This window comes from Rhinopithecus roxellana, chromosome 12 (assembly GCF_007565055.1).
Source record: "Rhinopithecus roxellana isolate Shanxi Qingling chromosome 12, ASM756505v1, whole genome shotgun sequence".
NCBI classification, from domain to species: domain Eukaryota; kingdom Metazoa; phylum Chordata; class Mammalia; order Primates; family Cercopithecidae; genus Rhinopithecus; species Rhinopithecus roxellana.
Genome location: NC_044560.1, coordinates 4,849,650 through 4,871,079, shown reverse-complemented (window position 1 = coordinate 4,871,079; position 21,430 = coordinate 4,849,650). Strand labels below are relative to the sequence as shown.

The 21,430-nt window shown below is 45.1% G+C and overlaps 1 protein-coding gene across 4 annotated transcripts in view; it reads left to right on the top strand.

Moving 5' to 3' along the window:
* Positions 1–21,430, top strand: part of UBE4B (ubiquitination factor E4B) — a 150,915-nt gene that overhangs the window by 30,294 nt on the left and 99,191 nt on the right. For all 4 annotated transcript variants that reach the window (XM_030942311.1, XM_030942310.1, XM_030942309.1 and 1 more), the window contains exon 2: positions 11,564–11,750. In XM_030942311.1, the coding sequence (XP_030798171.1) occupies positions 11,564–11,750 (187 nt within the window). The remainder of the gene's footprint in view (positions 1–11,563; positions 11,751–21,430) is intronic.

Below are 21,430 nucleotides of genomic sequence, written 5' to 3'. Positions count from 1 at the left end.
CTGCACCTGGCCCTGGACAAGAGTTTGTTTCCACCTTCTGTTTTCTGTTTTTATTTTTACCTCGAAAGACAATAAGATATAAATGAGATGCATAAATGAAGCGTACTGCAAACCTACGGTATACTTACTTGTAGAATTTACAGTATTGGAATCCACCCTTTAATAACAAGGCGTAAAAGGGAAGTACCAGAAGAGAGGAGCAGACAACTGGCCACATTTCTGTGATTGTGCAAAACTTGTTTGTTTGTTTGTGAGACAGAGTCTCTGTCACCCAGGCTGGAGTGCAAGTGGCACAATTTTCGCCCACTACAACCTCCGCTTCCTGGGTTTAAGCATTTCTCCTGCCTCAGCCTCCCAAGTAGCTGGGATTACAGGCGTCCCCCACCATGCTCAGCTAATCTTTTATATTTTTATTAGAGACGGGGTTTCACCATCTTGGCCAGATGAGTCTGGAACTCCTGGCCTCAGGTAATCCGCCTGCTTCCCAAAGTGCTGGGATTACAGGTGTGAGCCACCATGCTTGGCCCGGAGCAAGTTTTTATGGAGGACTGAGTGATGGGCATTCCCTGGGAGAGTCATCTTTTAAGATTTTTTGGGGTAAGGGATCTCCTTGAAAATCTTGAGGGAATTGAAGGTCCTCCTGGCCTTCATGGGTCCCAGGATTTGGACACCTGCCCCAGGTGCTCTCAACTCTACCCTGAAATCAAGCCGCACCAGCAAAGCTGATGCTTGGATCTCTTCCTTTGGACTACTCTCAAACTTTTTCCATTGAATCTTGTTTTGCCATTAAGCATCTGCTGATGTTGAGGAGCATTGTCAGTTGCTTACTGTGTTGCTATACGTGTGTAGTGTGTGCTGATCTCACTCCTGGCTTTATCTTCTTTTTTCTTTTTCTTTTTTTTGAGACGAAGTCTGGCTCTGTCGCCAGGCTGCAGTGCAGTGGTGCAATCTCGGCTCACTGCAACCTCTTCCGCCTGGGTTAAAGTGATTCTTCTGCCTCAGCTTCCTGAGTATCCGGGATTACAGGTGCCCACTACCACACCCAGCTAATTTTTGTATTTTTAGTAGAGACGGTGTTTCACCATGTTGGCCAGGATGCTCTCGATCTCTTGACCTTGTGATCTGCCCACCTCGGCCTCCCAAAGTGTTGGGATTACAGGCCTGAGTCACCGCCCCGGCCCTATTTTTTCTACCATGATTTTGCTTCTGTACTAATTTCCTTATGTCTTTGAATTAAACTTGTTAATTTAATTAAATTAAATTGAAAATACATTTGATGTGTGTTTTTTTGTTTGTTTCTTTTGAAATGGAACCTTGCTCTGTCACCCAGGCTGGAGTAATATGGCACGATCCCGGCTCACTGCAACCTCCACCTCCTGGGTTTAAGTGATTTTCCTTCCTCAGCCTCCGAAGTAGCTGGGATTATAGGCATGAGCCACCATACCCAGCTAATTTTTGTATTTTTAGTAGAGATGAGGTTTCCCCATGTTGGCCAGGCTGGTCTCGAACTCCTGACCTCAGGTGATCTGCCCACCTCGGACTCCCAAAGTGTTGGGACTGCAGGCATAAGCCACCACGCCCGGCCTTCTTAAATGTATTTTTTGTTAATCACTTTAAATCTTTCCTAGAACAAGAAAATAATGATAGTGAAGCCAGGTGCAGTGGCTCACGCCTGTAATCCCAGCATTTTGGGAGGCTGAGGCCAGTGGATCACCTGAGGTCAGGAGTTCAAGACCAGTATGACCAACATGGCAAAACCCCATCTTTACTAAAAATACAAAATGAGCCGGGTGTAGTGGCACATGCCTGTAATCCCAGCTACTCAGGAGACTGAGGCAGGAGAATGGCTTATACCTGGGAGGTGGAGGTTGCAGTGATCCGAGATTGTGCCATTGCATTCCAGCCTGGGCAACAAGAGCAAAACTCCGTCTCAAAAAACAAAAAAACAAAAAAACACAAGAAAGAAAGAAAATAGTGATGGCGAATAAAATGGATGTTGGGGCTGGGTATACTTTGGGAGGCCGAGGCAGGGGGATCACCTGAGGTCAGGAGTTCGAGACCAGCATGGCCAACATGGCAAAACCCCCGTCTCTAATAAAAATACAAAAATTAGCCAGGTATGGTAGCTCATGCCTGTGGTCCCAGCCACTGAGGAGGCTGAGACAGAAGAATCGCTTGAACCTAGGAGGCAGAGGTTGCAGTGAGCTGAAACCGTGCCTCTGCACTCTAGCCTGGGTGACAGAGAGTGAGACTGTCTCAAAAATAAAACAAAAAAAACAGATGTTGGCAGCCTGTAGGACATTTTTGGTTGGGTATTCTTCCAGGTACCTCATACTCAGTAATCTAATCGTAACCCATCTTCTTAAAATCTCCTTCTGTATTCTCAATTTTAGGATATTTTACCATTCATTTAGGTATCCATGCCTGTTATCTGGATTCTTCATCTTACTCACTTTTCACTTCCAAATAACAGCCAAGTTCTGTTGGGGACACACATGAAGTATCTCTGGAACTGTCCCTTCCTATGCCCATTGCCCAGGCTTGCTTGTGCCCTGCCTCCATTCATTCTCCACACAGTAGCTAGAGTGATTTCTTTTAAAAGGTATATCTGGGCTGGGCGAGGTGGCTCACGCCTGTAATCCCAGCACTTTGGGAGGCCAAGTCAAGCGGATCACTTGAGGTCGTAAGGAGTTTGAGACCAGCCTGACCAACATGGTGAAACCCCGTCTGTACTAAAAATACAAAAATTAGCCGGATGTGGTGGCGGGTACCTGTAATCCCAGCTATTTGGGAGGCTGAAGCAGGAGAATCGCTTGAACCAGGGAGGCAGAGGTTGTAATGAGCCAAGACCACGCCATTGCACTTTAGCCTGGGCAACAAAAATGAAACTCTGTCTCAATAAAATAAATAAATAAATAAATAAAATAAAAGAGAAGTACATCTGACCTGGTTATTCCCCTACTTAAATCCTTCAAAGGATTTCTTCTTGCCTTCATGAACAAGTTCAGTGTATTAGGATGGTATTCACAGCTCGTCACGAGCTTGTTGCGGCTTGTCTTTGTTGTCTGTGCCTCCCGATGTCCATACACACTCACTCTTACCAACTGCTCAGCGTTCCTTAAACAGTGTGTGTTCACAAAGCCTCCCGACCTCTGCCAGTGCTCCTTTGTTCCTCGTCTGCCTAACCCCTACCTGTCCTGAAAAAGAAACTCAAGTCACGTAATAAGCACATAGCATGTGTATGTTGCTCGATTTTCAAAATTGCTCTCTGGGATGATTCAGTTACTACATGAATATACAGTTAGCGTAAATGAATTTGATTCCTGAAAACCTAATACAAGGTAGTGAAAAAAAGTAAGGTGATACTCTATGCACAAGCAAACTGCTGATCGCATCTCTGGGGAATTGAAGTATTTCTATGCATACGTGCAGTAAGTAATAGAACATCTTATTGAGCTTAAGCCAAAAATGAGATTTATTGTAAGGATACAGGAGTCTTCTTTCTCAACCTAGGGATAGAAAGATAGCTGGGTCACAGGAAGAGACTGGAATCAAGAATCCAGATGTTGCCAGGGTTTCCCATGTCTGCCTCATTATCATCACCCTTCCATTCCACTCTCTATCACCTCGTCTCTTTCTCACTTCCCTTTCCTCTCTCTACAATCCTGGCTAGTGCATCTCTGTGCCTACTGTATGCCGCCTTACATGGCTAAAGAAAAAAACACAAGTCATGCTTGAGGTAGTCTAACTGTTCCCTCAACTTTCTATTCTGGATTTTTTTTTTTTGATAGAGTTTCACTATGTTGCCCAGGTTGGAGTGCAGTGGCGTGATCTCTGCTCACTGCAACCTCCGCCTCCCAGGTTCACGCGATTCTCCTGCCTCAGCCTCCTAAGTAGCTGGGATTACAGGTGCCCGCTACCATGCCCAGCTAATTTTTGTATTTTTAGTAGAGGTGGGGTTTCACCATGTTGACCAGGCTGCTCTTGAACTCCTCACCTCAAGTTATCCACCCGCCTGGCCTCCCAAAGTGCTGGGATTAAAGGTATGAGCCACCGCGCCTGGCCCTGAAAATTTTTAAATCTGCAGAAAATTTGAATGACTCACCTAGATTCATCAGTTTATTTTTTGTCACATTCACTTTCTCTGTCTGTATATAAATGTGTGTGTATACATCTATACACCCACACATACTTGTTGGTTTGGGCTGAACTATTTGAAAATATGGAGAACCACTAAAGCAGATGGGAACTAGGAGGAAGGAAGGGAAGACTTCATTGAGAAGGTAACATTTGAGCAAAGATCCAGGTCAGGGAGTAGGATATGGGGCAGTTATGGGGCAAGGGGTGGGGAGGAGCGTGCAGGGGAGGAAGGGGCAGGTGAACAATAAGCAACCACCAGCGCCCAGCTGTGTGTTGAAGAAGAGGAGACTTCACTGTATTGTTGTCCACATATTCACCACCCCTGTCTGGGGTAGGTTCTATTTCTTCACCCTGCTGGGGTAGTTTTAGCCCTGTGACTGTTTTGGCCAATTAAATGTGAACAGAATTGAATGTGTTACCGCTGCGCCAGTGTGGAGTTTGCCCTGCCTCTTGCCCTTTGCCTGGGCGATTGCTAGTGTTCCCATTAGAGGCTACTCTTTTACCCTGGGTCTTGGAGTGAAGACGTTATGGAGCAGGGCTGCACTTTCATCTGAAGGTTTTCCCACGGTAGATACAGTGGGAAATAATAATGGTTTTCATTCTTTTCATCAGAAATTCTGTGAAAGAAGAAAGATGAGGAAAAATGGAAATTTATTGTGTCATTGCCATTTGCATTTATGTATAATTTGCACTAATAATAATGTCCATTATAATGTAAATCTACATCCTTTTAAAAAATAAATGGAATCACTACGTGTACTCTTTTACAACTGACTTTTTCAATTCAATTTTTTAAAATATGTAAAATACACATACCATAAAAGTATACCTCATTTTAAAAGCGGTAGACATCAAAGTGAATATAACATATATCATTGTCCCCCTCCCTCCCTCCCTCCCTTCCTCCCTTCCTTTCGTCCCTTCCTTAGTTCCTCACTTCCTCCCTTCCCTCCTTCCCTCCTTCCCTCTCTATTTAGAGGCAGGGTCTCACTCTGACACCCAGGCTGGAGTGCAGTGGTACAATCATAACTCGCTTCAGCCTTGACCTCCTGCTTCAGTCCCCCTAGTAGCTGACACTACACATCATGTGTGCCACTATGCCCAGCTAATTTTTTATTTTTTGTGGGATTGGGAGGGTCTTGCCATGTTCCCCAGGCTGATTTTGAGCTTGTAGGCTCAAGTGATCCTCCTGCCTTGGCCTCCCAGAGTGCTGAGATTACAGGTGTGAACTACCGCATCTGACCATGAAATTTTTTTTTAAAGGAAACTGAAGCATTTTAGATCACAGAGCTGTGATGTTCGGATGTAAATGCATTTTTTGGAGAAACATTGTTGGGCTTAGATTAGGCATACTGTGAAATTTTCTTTTCTTTTTTTTTTTTTTTTTTTTTTTTGAGACAAGAGTATCGCTCTGCCCCCAGGCTGGAGTGCAGTGGCCGGATCTCAGCTCACTGCAAGCTCTGCCTCCCGGGTTCACACCATTCTCCTGCCTCAGCCTCCCAGTAGCTGGGACTACAGGCGCCCGCCGCCTCGCCCAGCTAATTTTTTTTTTTTTGTATTTTTAGTAGAGACGGGGTTTCACCGTGTTAGCCAGGATGGTTTCGATCTCCTGACCTCGTGATCCGCCCGTCTCGGCCTCCCAAAGTGCTGGGATTACAGGCTTGAGCCACTGCGCCCGGCCGGCATACTGTGAAATTTTCATAGCGTTTAATAAGTTTTAAACATGACCAGCTGTGAAAAAAGAAAATAAAACCAGTAATAAAAGTAGGAGTTATTGGCCAGGCGCGGTGGCTCATGCCTGTAATCCCAGCACTTTGGGAGGCCAAGGTAGGTAGATCACTTGAGGTCAGGAGTTCGAGACCAGTCTGACCAGCAAGGTGAAACCTCGTCTCTACTAAAAATACAGAAATTAGCCAGGCGTGGTGGTGCATGCCTGTAATCCCAGCTACTCGGGAGGCTGAGACAGGAGAATGATATGAACCCGGGAGGTGGAGGTTGCAGTGAGCCAAGATCGCGTCACCCTACTCCAACCTGGGCTACAGAGCGAGACTCCATCTCAAAAAAAAAAAAAAAAAAAAAAAAAAAAAAAACCAAAACAGAACTAGGAATTATCTTTATCTTTACAAGGAGACTACCCCAAAGAGAAAGTATTTGCAATTATTTTTCTTTATATTGGAATTCACTTTTTTTTTAAATTTAGAAAAGTAAGACGCTTTTGTAGAATGACTGTTTGTTAAACTTATAACAGTGTTTTATGGGTGTTTTTCTCCACAAACTGCTAAAAATAAGAGGAATAGTTTGGCCCATCCTGTCTTAGCTTCTGCCTGAAATCACAATGGCCTTCACTGTTTTGAATCTATTTTTAGTTCATCAGGAACGTGAGGGTAGGAAGTGCTGCATCACGATATAACAGATGAGGAGAAAGCCCTATTTTAATGTCAGTTGTGGAATAAGAACTGAAACAGACAAGAAAAACTCTAGGAATGAGATTTCATGATTATTATGTGTGGCTTTTGAGTTGTGGTTTAGGACACACATTGAGGAATTGGAAGTTTTTTTTTTTATACTTTTGTTTTTTTCTCTGTGAGATAATGGGAAAGCAAAATTCTCTTAAAAAGGACTTTTGTTTAACTTAAAGGAGATTATGCCAGTCCTCTGGGCTTAATGTTAAAAAAGTCAAGTAAACAATGAGAAAAATATTTAGTCATATTTTGGTGTGTTGTGACTATTTGGTGTGTATCTTATGTGTTCTGTTTGTGATAAAAAGTGAGGTTGCATCTCTTAGTAGTCAAATTAATTAGATACACTTTTTTTTTTTTTTGAGACCCAGCTCTCACCAGGTCGCACAGACTGGAGTTTATGGCTCTCTGCAGCCTTGACCTCCCCAGGCTCCACCTCAGTTTTTTTGTTGTTGTTGTTGTTGTTGAGACGGAGTCAGGCTCTGTGGCCCAGACTTGGCGTGATCTCAGCTCACTGCAAGCTCTGCCTCTTGGGTTCATGCCATTCTCCTGCCTCAGCCTCCAAGTAGCTTGGACTACAGGCGCCCGCCACCACACCCGGCTAATTTTTTTGTATTTTTAGTAGAGACAGAGTTTCACCATGTTAGCCAGGATGGTCTTGATCTCCTGAACTCGTGATCCGACTGCCTTAGCCTCCCAAAGTGGTGGGATTACAGGCATGAGCCTCCGCGTCTGGCCAGTTTTTTTTTTTTTTTTGAGACGGAGTCTTGCTCTGTTGTCCAGGTTGGAGTGCAATGGTGCAATCTTGGCTCACTGCAACCTCCGCCTCCTGGGCTGGTCTCTAACTCCTGACCTGAAGTGATCTCACCTACCTTGACCTCCCAAAATGCTGGGATTACAAACATGAGCCACTGCACCTGGCACAGTTTTTTTTTTTTTTTTCTTTTTTTGCAAGGGATTCTCGCTCTGTTGTCCAGGCTGGAGTGCAGTGGTGCGATCTCGGCTCACTGTGACCTCTGCCTCCTGGGTTCAAGTGTTTCTCCTGCCTCAACCTCCTGAGTAGCTGGGATTACAGGGGCATGCCACCACACCCGGCTAATTTTTGGTATTTTTAGTAGAGATGGAGTTTCACCCTGTTAGTCAGGCTGGTCTCGAATTCCTGACCTCAGGCCGTCTGCCTGCCTTGGCCTCCCAAAGTGCTGGAATTACAGGCATGAGCCACTGCACCTGGCCATTTTTTATATTTTTAGTAGAGCTGGTGTTTCTCCATGTTGCCCAGGCTGAAGGTAAACCTTTATACCTGTGATTGCACAAAGCCATTCTCTTGTGAGTCCCCTAGCCAGATATTCCGAGGTTGCTAACCCAGTTCAAAGCTGCCACCAGTGTAGAAGGCAGTCAGACCACCAAAGGGTCTGTGGGCACCCCAGAACGCTGCCCCCTGTATGGCACTTCCTAAATTTTCCAGCAGATCTTTAAGATGGGATAGGATGTATTCTCCTAATCTTCTCCTACCCCTTATGTCATGTATGGACCTGCCTCTGTCTCTTAACTCTTTCTTCCTGCTTAACAGTCTGCAACATGCTTCACAAAGTCTTGATTCTTCAACATTTTTTGAAACCTTAGAGTCCTTTCTTTCTTCAACCCTGTATTACAGTGAGTGAGAACATTTATTCTGTTTATATCACTGAGTAGAACATCCGAATTTAACATCTCGGGCTGAACTTGGCACTGAGGTTTAAGGTGACTTCATATTTTTTCCAACAATAGTAGGTATGCTCTCCCAATGATAATGATAATGTCAACTAATAAATTAGTAAATTTTATGTTCAGTGCATTTTTCTAGTATTTTTCATTTATTCAGCAAATATTTAGAGAGCACCTACCATGTGTCATGTGCCTACCACTGTTCTAGGCACTGGTGCAACAGAAGTCCTTGCCTTTAAGAAACTTCAAGTAGGGGGATAGAAACTAAACAATACACAAATACATCACACATGTCATAGGGCAGATCAGAGCCACGGAGAAAAAATAAGTAGGGAAAGGGACAGGGTGGTGGTTTTCTCACAATCCTATGAGGAAGACCCTGGTTTTTTTCTAATTTTTTTTTTTTTTTTTTTTTGAGACGGAGTCTCCCTCTGTCGCCCGGGCTGGAGTGCAGTGGCCGGATCTCAGCTCACTGCAAGCTCCGCCTCCCGGGTTTACACCATTCTCCTGCCTCAGCCTCCCGAGTAGCTGGGACTACAGGCGCCCGCCACCTCGCCCGGCTAGTTTTTTGTATTTTTTTTTTAGTAGAGATGGGGTTTCACCATGTTAGCCAGGATGGTCTCGATCTCCTGACCTCGTGATCCGCCCGCCTCGGCCTCCCAAAGTGCTGGGATTACAGGCTTGAGCCACCGCGCCCGGCTTTTTCTAATTTTTTTAAGACGGAGTCTCACTTCATCACCCAGGCTGGAGTGCAGTGGTGCGATATCGGCTCACTGCAACCACCACCTCCCAGGTTCAAGCGATTCTCCTGCCTCAGCCTCCCAAGTAACTGGGATTATAGGCATATGCCACCATGCCCGACTGATCTTTGTATTTTTAGTAAAGACAGGGTTTTGCCATGTTGGCCAGTCTGGTCTCGAACTCCTGACCTCAAATGATCCACTGCCTCGGACTCCCCTCAGCCAGTGATTTCATCCCTGTTGTGCAAATGTGCAGTGTACAGTCGTCCATTGGGCAGAAACTGAAGCACAGAGCCATTAAGTAACATCCGGATAGGCTCCAGATAAGTAAAGTAGTCAATAATAAAGGTTGAATTTGAATTAGAAATCAAGCATGAACTCCTAAATTTAACTGTCTGTAAGATAATGAAACTTGGCCTGGCACAATGGCCTGCACTTGTAATCACAGTGCTTTGGGGGGCTGAGGTGGGAGGATTGTTTGAGCCCAGGAATTTGAGACCAGCCTGGGCAACATGGTGAGATGCCATGTCTACAAAAAAATTAAAAATTAGGTGGGTGTGGTGGTGCATGCCTGTAGTCCCAGCTACTTGGGAGGCTGAGACAGGAGAATCGCGTGAACCTGGGAGGGAGAGGTTGCAGTGAGCTGAGAAAGTGCTGTTGTACTCCAGCCTGGGCAACGAGAGTGAAACTCTGTCTCAAAAAAAAAAAAAAAATTTACATTCTATACAGAAGACTATATTTAACATGTATATTATGAAGAAGAATAAGATGAATACCCATGAACTGATTACTCATAGTTGTAAGTATACAACCCAGTGAGTTTTCATAAAGTGAAGATACCTGTGACGCTAGTTAAAAACAACAACAACAACGAAACACCATTACCAGATCCCCAGAATCTCACTCCTGCCTCTCCCAAGCTTCTTCCTGCCCCTTTCCCACCAAGGATAACCATTATCCAAACTAATGGTATAGTTTAGTTTTTCTTATTTTCAAATTTTATAGAAATGAGATTATACAGCCTATGTTTTTTTTACATCTGGCTGCTTTAGCTCAGGGGACATGGGTAAATCTGTTAGGAAGCTTTTGGAGATGCTCTGCTGTTAGTAAGAGTTCAACAAATACATTTTGAATGAATGGATTAATTTCTCTCTTTCAATAAGGTGTTACTTTTTAATTATATGTTAAAAGGAAGAAGTGGCAGATTATATTTTTATTGAATCAAATAAAAAAGAAAACCTGATCATTTGCTCCAAGTAATGGTTAAATTTGTTTCTTACTGTAACTTTTGTTTCTCATTGTTTTAGTGAATTAAATTGGCTATTTACTTACTTATTTATTTTGGAGATAGATGGAGTCTCCCTCTGTTGCCCAGGCTGGAGTGCAATGATGCCATCTCAGCTCACTGCAACTGACTCCACCTCCTGGGTTCAAGTGATTCTCCTGCCTCAGCCTCCTGAGTAGCTGGGATACAGGTGTGCACCACCACAACTGGCTAATTTTTGTATTTTTAGTAGAGATGGGATTTCACCGTGTTGGTCAGGCTGTTCTTGAACTCCTGACCTCATTATCCTCCTGCCTCAGCCTCCCACAGTGCTGGGATTACAGGTGCGAACCACCACACCCAGCCGATTGGCTATTTATTTTTAAATCTTACCTATTTGAAATGACCAAGTTAGGTCATTTTATTAAAATAACACCAAGCTTTAGTGTGTTACAAGCATAGGCTGGACATGGTGCTTCACGCTCATAATCCTAGTACTCTGGGAGGCCAAGGTGGGAGGATCACTTGGGGCCAGGAGGTTGAGACCAGCCTGGGCAGCATAGTGAGACCTCATCTCTGCCAAAAATTAAATAAATTAATTAGCTGGGCATGGTAGTGTGCACCTGTAGTCTTAGATACTTAGGAGGCCGAGGTGGGAAGATTACTTGAGCCCAGGAGTTCAAGGCTGCAGTGAGCTATGATTGAAATACTGCACTCCAGCTTGGGTGACAGAGAGAGACTCTCTCCAAAATAAAGTGTAATATGCTTACTGTAAATTCACCATATCAGACTCTCTCTAAAATAAAGTGTAATATGCTTACTGTAAATTCACCATATCAGCCAAGAAAGTGTGATAAACAGAGATGGTAAGGGAACTTACATACAGTATATATGTATTTACGTTTGTATGTATGTATGTACGTATTCATGTGTGTATGAATTAGAGGTGGAATGTCGCTGCCTTGCTCAGGCTGGTCTTGAACTCCCAGGCTCAAGCGATTCCCCTCACCTCAGCCTCCCAAGCAGCTGAGACTATAGGCAGGCACCACTGCACTGGCCAAGATCCAGTTGTTAAAAACTCAAGTGGTAGAACTTGTAAGAATAGTGGTAGAGCGAGTTATTCTCTCAGAAGAGTACTTTTGCTCAAGGCATATTTAGTTGTTAAGCTCTGGTGTGGTTATGGATAATGTCATTCTCTGGCAGAATTGTGTTTCTGCTGTTTAGTTACAGAATGCTCTTTTCCCCTTACGTTGTAGATTCGACGGAGGCGCCTTGCACGACTTGCTGGTGGACAGACCTCTCAGCCAACCACCCCACTCACCTCTCCCCAGAGGGAGAACCCTCCGGGGCCTCCCATAGCGGCATCAGCCCCAGGACCCTCTCAGAGTCTTGGTCTCAATGTCCATAACATGACCCCAGCTACCTCCCCAATAGGTGCATCAGGTAAGCCCGAGCTTCATACCTGGGACTCTTTTGTAATTCTTCTTAGCTTTTTGTTAAGCTGATGGTTGCCATGTTTCCAGAACAGATTAAAATGAAGCGGACATCAGCTCTTTAAAATCCTCCAAGCAGTGATTTAAATATCATTGCAATGTGTTGTGTTGTCGCCTTTTTTTTTTTTTATTGTAATCTGTTAAACCAATTGCTTTTCTTTCCATAACTTGCATCCTTTTTTTTTTTTTTTTTCCAAACAGGTTTAGGTATTATCTCTGATGACAAGATGATTAAGACTGAATTTGGTTCTGCTGATTTTATGAATTTGGTTGATGATTTTAAGATAAAATAATCTGAAAATGCAAGACTAAAATATTGGTCAAAATGAACACCTCTAATTGCAGATTTCCTCGTCTTCATTCTACATTGACACATAACTTTTTCTCTAACTTTTCAGAGGATAAAACTACCTGATAGGATGTTTTAGAACTATCTCATTAAAAAGTAAAAGTTTATTTCTTTATAATAAATGAGCTGATGCTTGATATCCAGGACTGTCTTTGTTGGGAAATGATGGTATTTCTTCATACTGTGTATTTGCAGATCTCTCTGTCTGTGAACTTTCCTATCAAGCATAGTATTATTGTCATATAATAATTATTTTATAATTAGGATTCTAGTTGGGTAAAGGGGGTGCTAAGAGGCCTGCATTGATCATAATATTATCTAATAATTTGATAGTCAACCTACATCATCTGTCTTCTTGATCTAGAATCATGTGTCAATTAAAAGTATTTGGAGAAGTTTTGTTCCTGTACTTCTTGATAGGTATCAGTGTAGACTATAGACATATATATATAAATGTTTAGACCTGATGTGGTTCAGCCAAAACACCTATTAGTAATAAAGAATGCCCTTGCCTGTAATGTTTCCTCTGTATGTCTCTGAGAAGCTCTGATGGTCTTCTGGTAGGATTGACGGGTTCAGGATTCCAAATGTGATTTTCCTTGGACACAGTACTGACCACAGTGCTCTTTGCCTCACCGTGGTCAGGCCATACCTGGAATGCTGGAATCTGTCCTGGAGAGAACCTCTGTCACTTTGTCTTATTTACTTATTTAAACCAGGATCTTGGTTAAATCCCATTCCCCACCTAATCTCTCTCATGCACTGGAATAAGGCTATGGAAAAACTCAGAACCATTTGAAACCATTTGAACTAATTGAAAACTTTTGAAATGTCTGTCTCATTTCAAATTCATGATTACATGGCTGGGCGTGGTGGCTCATGCCTGTAATCCCAGCACTTTGGGAAGCCAAGGTGGGTAGATCGCTTGAGGTCAGGAGTTCGAGACCAGCCTAGCCAACATGGTGAAACCCGTCTCACAAAAAAAAATACAAAAAGCCGTGTATGGTGCTGCCTGCCTGTAATTCCAATACAGGGGAGGCTGAGGCATGAGAATTGCTTAAACCCAGAACGTAGAGGTTGCAGTGAGCCAAGATCACGTCACTGCACTCCAGGCTGGTGATGGAGTGAAACTCTGTCTCAAAAACAACAACAACAAAAATGAAATTCATGATCACAAACTCAAGTAGACCCTAGATACTGGCAGGCCGTTACACCATGCTTCCCAGTTCACTCACTCTGCTGATCTGTTTCATACCTTCCCCAGTGTGCAGGACCTCATTCTCCATGCTCACTATATCAGCGGATAGGCAAGGGAGGAAACTACAAGAAAGACAAAGAGAAAGCAAGAAAGAAGGGAAAGTAAAGGAAAGGAAACGGAAAGGAAAGGAATGATGAAGAGAATTCCCTCTTCCCTCTTCCCTCTTCCCTCTTCCCTCTTCCCCCTTCCCTCTTCCCTCTTCCCTCTTCCCTCTTCCCTTCCCTCTTCCCTTCCCTTCCCTCTTCCCTTCCCTTCCCTTCCCTCTTCCCTTCCCTTCCCTCTTCCCTTCCCTTCCCTCTTCCCTTCCCTTCCCTCTTCCCTTCCCTTCCCTTCCCTTCCCTCTTCCCTTCCCTTCCCTCTTCCCTTCCCTTCCCTCTTCCCTTCCCCCCCTCTTCCCTTCCCTCCCCTCTTCCCTTCCCTCCCCTCTTCCCTTCTCCCTCTTCCCTTCCCTCCCCTCTTCCCTTCCCTCCCCTCTTCCCTTCCCTCCCCTCTTCCCTTCCTCCCTCTTCCCTTCCCTCCCTCTTCCCTTCCCTTCCCTCTTCCCTTCCCTTCCCTCTTCCCTTCCCTTCCCTCTTCCCTTCCCTTCCCTCTTCCCTTCCCTTCCCTCTTCCCTCCCTTCCCTCTTCCCTCCTTCCCTCTTCCCTTCCCTTTCTTTCTTTCTTTCTTTCTTCTCTTTCTTTCTTTCTCTCTCTTTCTTTCTTCTTTCTTCGTTTCTTTCTGTTTTCTTTCTTTCTTTCTTTTTTCTTTCTTTCTTCTTTCTTTTCTTTCTTCCCTTCCTTCCCTTTCTTTCCTTCCTTTCCTTTCCTTTCCTTTCCTTTCCTTTCCTTTCCTTTCCTTCCTTTCTTCCATTCCTTTCCTGTCCTTTCTTTTCTTTCTTTCTTTTTTTTTTTGGCTATGGGGTCTCGCTATGTTGCCCAGGCTGGAGTGTGGTGACTGTTCATAGGCGTAATCATAGTGCACTACAGCTTAAAACTCCTAGGGTCAAATGATCCATCTGCCTCAGTCTCCCATGTAGCTAGGACTATAGGCATGTGCCACCACAGGGTTCATAACCCTGGGTTCATATTTCATTAAGAAAACAGATACAGGCAGAGCCTAGGCAGGGAACCTCTTTCAGCCCCAGTCACCCCATCCATCTGCCTACCTGTATGTGTGCCCAGTTCTTGTCTCCTATTGAAGCCTGGACCCTAGAACCCATCTCCCCTCAGTTACTCAGCCTTCTCTCCAGCAGTTGCTTTCTCTTCCTTCATCAGATTTTCCATCTCATATAGCCTTTTTTTTTTTTTTTTTTTAAACAGCCTATATAATGCTATTGCTTTTCCCATCATGGGAATGAACAAAAGGAACTCTCTTGATCTGACTCCTCCTGCCAGCGTCTCCCCCACATCTCTGCACCAAAACCTTTGCAGCAGAACTTCTGGAATGAATTGCCTGTCCTCTCCGTCCCCTTCTGCCCTTGCACTCTCTGCTGAATCAACTCCGGTCAGGCGAGGCCTCCCGTGGTTGCTCTGTGGTTGCTCTGAGTCACTGTCTGGTCTGACCTGTCAGCCTCATTAGATATGGCTTTCACCCTCTTCTCCTGGAAACACGTTTTTCTTGTGGCTTCCAGAACAGCACATTCTCCTTGTTTTCCCGCAGTCTCTCTATCTGTTCCTTCTCCACTCTTTGCCTGGTTCCTTTTCATTTCTCTGACTTCTACATGTTAGGATTCAAAGGCTCAATATTTAACCTCTTGTCCTTTCTATCCAGGTTTATTCTCTTACTGATGTCATCCAGTGTCCTGGCTTTAATTACCCTCATTTGATGATTCCTAAGCTTTTATCTCCAACTTGGACCTGCTCCTTGAACCTCAGGCTGATACATCCAGTGCTTTACCTGACATCTCTGCTTGGATGTCTAACAGGCATGTCACAGCTAGCATGCCCCAAATCAAGCTTTGCTGTTTCCTCACATTTTATCTTCTCCCAGGTTTCCATCTCAATAAATGACAATTGATGTTTTCTAGACCTGGATTGGCAAACTCTTTCTGTTAAGAGCCAGATAGTAAATATTTTTGGCTTTGGAGGCTGTGAGGTTAGAACTGTTTATCTCTGCTTCTGTAGCACAAAAGCAGCCATAGAACATATGTAAATGAACAAGCGTAACTGTGTTCCAGTAAAACTTCACTTACAGAAATAGGCAGTAGCCCAGATTTGGCCTGTGGACTAGAGCTTGCTTGGCCCTGCTCTAGAGGTGTCAGAAAACTAGAAGCAGACCAGAGTCTCACCACCTCGTTTCTTCTCATCACCTCCGCCTCTGTTACCCAGTTCCAAGGCACCAGCATCTCTTGCCTAGATTTCTGGAACAGCCTCCTAACTGGTATTCTCATGCCTACCCTTGCTTTACTTGAGTCTGTTCTCAGTGTAGAGCCAGAGGGTAAGTGCAGCTAAAGCGTAAGTGCAACATTGTGTAACAGCCCATATGCTGTTACACAAACTAACAGAAAGGCTTGGGCATTCCCTAAATGGTTAATTCTTGCCCATGCACCTCTATGCTAAGTAGTCCTGATTATGTTTCTCACATAGTCATCATTATTCATAGTCACAAACAATTGGATATTATTAGCCATGCTTTGATGGGTTAAACAGATTTTCATGATTTCTGAAATAAACAAGTGAAAAAACAAACAGAAAATCTCTCTTAAGACAGGTTACATCTATTCTGTGTTCAGGCCAGGTGCAGTGGCTCACGCCTGTAATCATAACACTTTGGGAAGCCAAGGTGGGAGGATCCCTTGAGCCCAGGAGTTCGAGACCAGCCTGGTCAACATAGTAAAACCCCATCTCTATAAAAAATTCAAAAATTTAGCCGGGCATGATGGTGCACATATGTAGTCCCAGTTACTCGGGAGGCTGAGGTGTGACGATCGCTTGAGCCCAGGAGGTGGAGGTTGCCGTGAGCTGTGATCACACCACTGCGTTCCAGCCTGGGCAACAGAACAAGACCCTGTCTCAAAAAAGAGAAAAAGAAATTTCAAGAAAACACGATAGCTGTCCATTAGAGTGTGAAAAGTTGGCATGAGGAAGGTGATGGCTTGTATTTGTTTTCTGTGGTCCTGGAAGTTAGACCTAGGGCTAGTGGGCAGATTTATTATCCACTGAATGTGGTTGAGAGATTTTTGTTCCAGACTCAAAAAGTGCTTTCTGTTTTTCTTCTTTTCTTTTCTTCTTTTTTTTTTGAGATACAGTCTCGCTCTGTTGCCTAAGCTGGAGTGCAGTGACACGATCTTAGCTCACTGCAACGTTTGCCTCCTGGGTTCAAGCAACTCTCCTGCCTCAGCCTCCTAAGTAGCTGGATTACAGGTGCCTACCACCATGCCTAGCTAATTTTTGTATTTTTAGTAGAGACGGGTTTTCGCCATGTTGGCCAGACTGGTCTCGAACTCCTGACCTCAGGTGCTCTGCCTGCCTTGGCCTCCCAAAGTGCTGAGATTACACACGTGAGCCACCATGCCTGGCCCAGAAGTGCTAACAGAGACAAAAACTGGGTGGGGTACCACCCGTGGTAAGAAGTCCTTCCTCCAGGAGTGCTTGGCAGCAGTTGTTTGGTGGCCCTCTTAGTTGGGCTGTTTTCAGTTGCAAGTAACTAAAGCAAGGACTGAGAAGCTATAGGGGGTCCTTCAGTTGCTTCTCCCATCTGTAGTCCCAGCCTTTTTTTTTTTTTGGAGATGGAGTTTGGCTCTTGTCACCCAGGCTGGAGTGAGCACGATCTCAGCTCTCTGCAACCTCCGCCTTCCGGTTTTAAGCTGTTCTCCTGCCTCAGCCTCCCGGATTACAGGCACCTGCCGCCATGCCTGGCTAATTTTTGTATTTTTAGTATAGACTGGGTTTCACCATGTTGGCCAGTCTGGTCTCGAACTCCTGACCTCAAATGATCCACCCCCTCAGCCTCCCAAAGTGCTGGGATTACAGGCATGAAACCACCGTGCCCGGCCTAGTCCCAGCTTCTTGCAGTGCCATCTGCTTCTGTAGTTTCCCAGGGCTGCTGTAACAACCTGTCACAAACTTTTAAAGGCTTACAGCAGTAGTGTTATTTTCTCACAGTTCTAGAGGCTAGAAGTCCAAATCCGAAGTGTTGGCAGGGCCATGCCCCCCGCTCAAGGGGAGAATCCTTTCTTCTGTCTTCCGATGGTTGCTGGCGGTCCTTGGCATTTCTTGGCTTGTGAACATAACTCCAGTCTTCACCTCCGTCTTCACATGGCCATCTTTGTTCTGTGTGTGTCTGTGTCCAAATTTTCCTCTTATGACAGCTACTGGATTAGGGACCACCCTAATTGAGTATGAGCTTATTTTAACTTGCTTACATCTGCTAAGACCCTCCTTACAAATAGGGATATTATTTCTTCGTTTTTGATCTGTGTCTCCTCTTCCCTTTGAATGTAAGGTTAGGCAGGAGCTTTGCCAGTGTTGCTCATCCCCTTACCCCCAGCATCACGCTTAGCACATGGCAAGCACCCTGGAAATGCCAGGCATTCTGTGGCTAAATGAATGAAAGAAATATTTATGGTTGGAAATGTTAGAAGTGAAGTAAGATTGGAGTTCTTTTGAAAAACAGCTGGCTGACATTGTTCCTCTCACCACAACCAGCTGGATTGTCTCTGTTTTTCCTGGTGTGCTGAGCGCTGAGCAGAATTTTAAAAATCCTCAGTCTATTCATTTTCTTCTAAAATTAGAAAAAAGTTATTATATAAAATATTTCAAATGTACATGATAACATAACTAGTGCCTGTGGAACCAAGTCCACAGGTCACTGCTGTTCCAGACTTGCCATTCCAGACGTTTCTTCATGTTTTACTGCATTGTTATGTGGTACTGCTCTTGCCTGTCTCAGAACTTTATATATGTGGGTGATCCTTTTCCTACAGATGAATGCCACTTTTTTATATTTAACACTGATTATGCTACTTTTTTTTTTTTTTTTTTTTTTTTTTGAGACAGAGTCTCTCTCTGTCACCCAGGCTGGAATGCAGTGGCATAATCTCGGCTTACTGCAACCTCCATCACCTGGGCTCAAGTGATTCTCCCACCTCAGCCTCTGAGTAGCTGGGGTTACAGGCGTGTGCCACCACACGTGGCTAAGTTTTGTATTTTTTTTTTTTTTTTTTTTTGAGGCGGAGTCTCGCTCTGTCGCCTGGGCTGGAGTGCAGTGCCCGGATCTCAGCTCACTGCAAGCTCCGCCTCCCGGGTTTACGCCATTCTCCTGCCTCAGCCTCCCGAGTAGCTGGGACTACAGGCGCCCGCCACCTCTCCCGGCTAGTTTTTGTATTTTTAGTAGAGACGGGGTTTCACCGTGTTAGCCAGGATGGTCTCGATCTCCTGACCTCGTGATCCGCCCGTCTCGGCCTCCCAAAGTGCTGGGATTACAGGCTTGAGCCACCGCGCCCAGCCAGTTTTGTATTGTTAGTAGAGACGAAGTTTCACCGTGTTGGCCAGGCTGGTCTCGAACTCCTGACCTCAGGTGATCCACCTGTCTCAGCCTCCCAAATTGCTGGGATTACAGATGTGAGCCACCGCGCCTGGCTAATTCTGCTACTTCTACATTTAAAATGTGGGGCTTACTGCAGGTCACACACAGTACTTGCTCATGGCAGTGCAAAGCTGGGAGAGGCTCAGTTTCTTTCCTTAAAGAGCTTTTAGCCTAGTTGGGGAGGAGATGTTCTTTCATTTCCTTTTTAATATCTATGTTTATTAAATTCTTTGGAGGACAGTCTAGTTTTCTTAGTTCCTTCACTTATCTTTAGATGATATGTGATTGCTTCATCTTCAGAACTTCTTAACTGTCTCCGGTGATTTTATTTTACAGCCTTATTTTGGAATTATGCTTGTCTTCTCTTTGATGTTTGCTTATCAAACATCTTGAGTATATCCAACGAAGGCCTTAACCTTCCTCGCTGTTGTGACCTCTGGAGAGGAGGTCATGATTGCTCTGGAGTCCCGCAACAGGTCCTTCATCAACCATTTTCATCTTGACGGGATTATTAGGTCTAGCGGAATGGGTCTTCCAGTTGCCTGTATACTCTCTAGAGCTGGCAGGTTTCATTTCTGTTTTTCTAAGACAAAGTCAGGCTGGAGTATAGCCGTGAGACCATGACTCATTGCGGCCACAAACTCCTGAGCTTAAGTGGTCCTACTGTCTCAGCCTCAGAGGTAGCTGGGACTATAGGTGTGAGCCATCATGCCTGGCTAATTTTTTAATTTCTTTGTAGAGATGAAGTCTTACTATGTTGCCTAAGCTGGTTTTGAACACCTGGCCTCAAGCGATCTTCCTGCCTCGTTCTCTCAAAGTGTTGGGATTACAGGCGTGGAGCTCTCAGATGTTTTCATTCCATGGTTCCCTTTTGGCAAACTGGGGAAGGCTTTGATTAACTTCTCAAAATATACTTTTATTTATTTTTTTTTAAGATGCAGTCCCGGCCGGGCGCGGTGGCTCAAGCCTGTAATCCCAGCACTTTGGGAGGCCGAGACGGGCAGATCACGAGGTCAGGAGATCGAGACCATCCTGGCTAACACGGTGAAACCCCGTCTCTACTAAAAAATACAAAAACCTAGCCGGGCGAGGTGGCGGGCGTCTGTAGTCCCAGCTACTCGGGAGGCTGAGGCAGGAGAATGGCATATAAACCCGGGAGGCGGAGCTTGCGATGAGCTGAGATCCGGCCACTGCACTCCAGCCCGGGCGACAGAGCGAGACTCCGTCTCCAAAAAAAAAAAAAAAAAGAGAGAGATGGAGTCCCACTTTGTCATCGAGGCTGGAGGGCAGTGGCGTAGTCTGCCTCCTGGGTTCAGGTGATTCTCCTGCCTCAACCTCCTGAGTAGCTGGGATTACAGGCATGCGCCACCATGCATGGCTAATTTTTTTGTATTTTTAGTAGAGACAGGGTTTCACCATGTTGGCCAGGCTGGTCTTGAACTTCTGACCTCAAGTGATCCTCCTCCATCGGCCTCCCAAAGTACTGGGATTACAGGTGTGAGCCACCGCACCTGACCTCAAAATTTACTTCTTTTTTTTTTGAGATGGGGTCCTACCCTGTCACCCAGGCTGGAGTGCAGCGGCCAGATCTCAGCTCACTGCAAGCCCTGCCTTCCGGGTTTACGCCATTCTTCTGCCTCAGCCTCCTGAGTAGCTGGGACTACAGGCGCCCGTCACCTCGCCTGGCTAGTTTTTTTTTTTTTTTTGTATTTTTTAGTAGAGACGGTGTTTCACATGTTAGCCAGGATAGTCTCGATCTCCTGACCTCATGATTCGCCCGTCTCGGCCTCCCAAAGTGCTGGGATTACAGGCTTGAGCCACCGCGCCCGGCCAAATTATTCTTTAACATATTGACTCAAATGGTCTTCATCCTGCTTCCATTTGTGCACTTGAATAGTTAACAAATGGCTCTGTCTGTTGGGCACTGTATTGAGAGCTAGGGATTCAGGATGGGGAGGTCTCAGTTAGGGGCCTCCAGGGGCTCACTGTTTAGCATGAGGGCATGAATTTACGAAGAGGTGCAGATGCTGGTGTCCTGTACTTAACAGAGGACAGCCACAAATAGTCACTTTTTCAGGCCCCCGGCTATGCGTTGTTGGTTTTTTTGAAGCATTTTCACACAGGCGTTTATCTGATTGAAAATTCTACCGGACCAGGCGCGGTGGCTCAAGCCTGTAATCCCAGCACTTTGGGAGGCTGAGACAGGCAGATCACGAGGTCAGGAGATCGAGACCATCCTGGCTAACACGGTGAAACCCCGTCTCTACTAAAAAAATACAAAAAACTAGCTGGGCGAGGTGGCAGGCTCCTGTAGTCCCAGCTACTCGGGAGGCTGAGGCAGGAGAATGGCGTGAACCCTGGAGGCGGAGCTTGCAGTGAGCTGAGATCTGGCCACTGCACTTCAACCTGGGCGACAGAGCAAGACTCCGTCTCAAAAAAAAAAAAAAGAAAAAAAGAAAATTCTACCGGCCGGGTGTGGTGGCTCACACCTGTAATCCCAGCACTTTCGGAGGCTAAG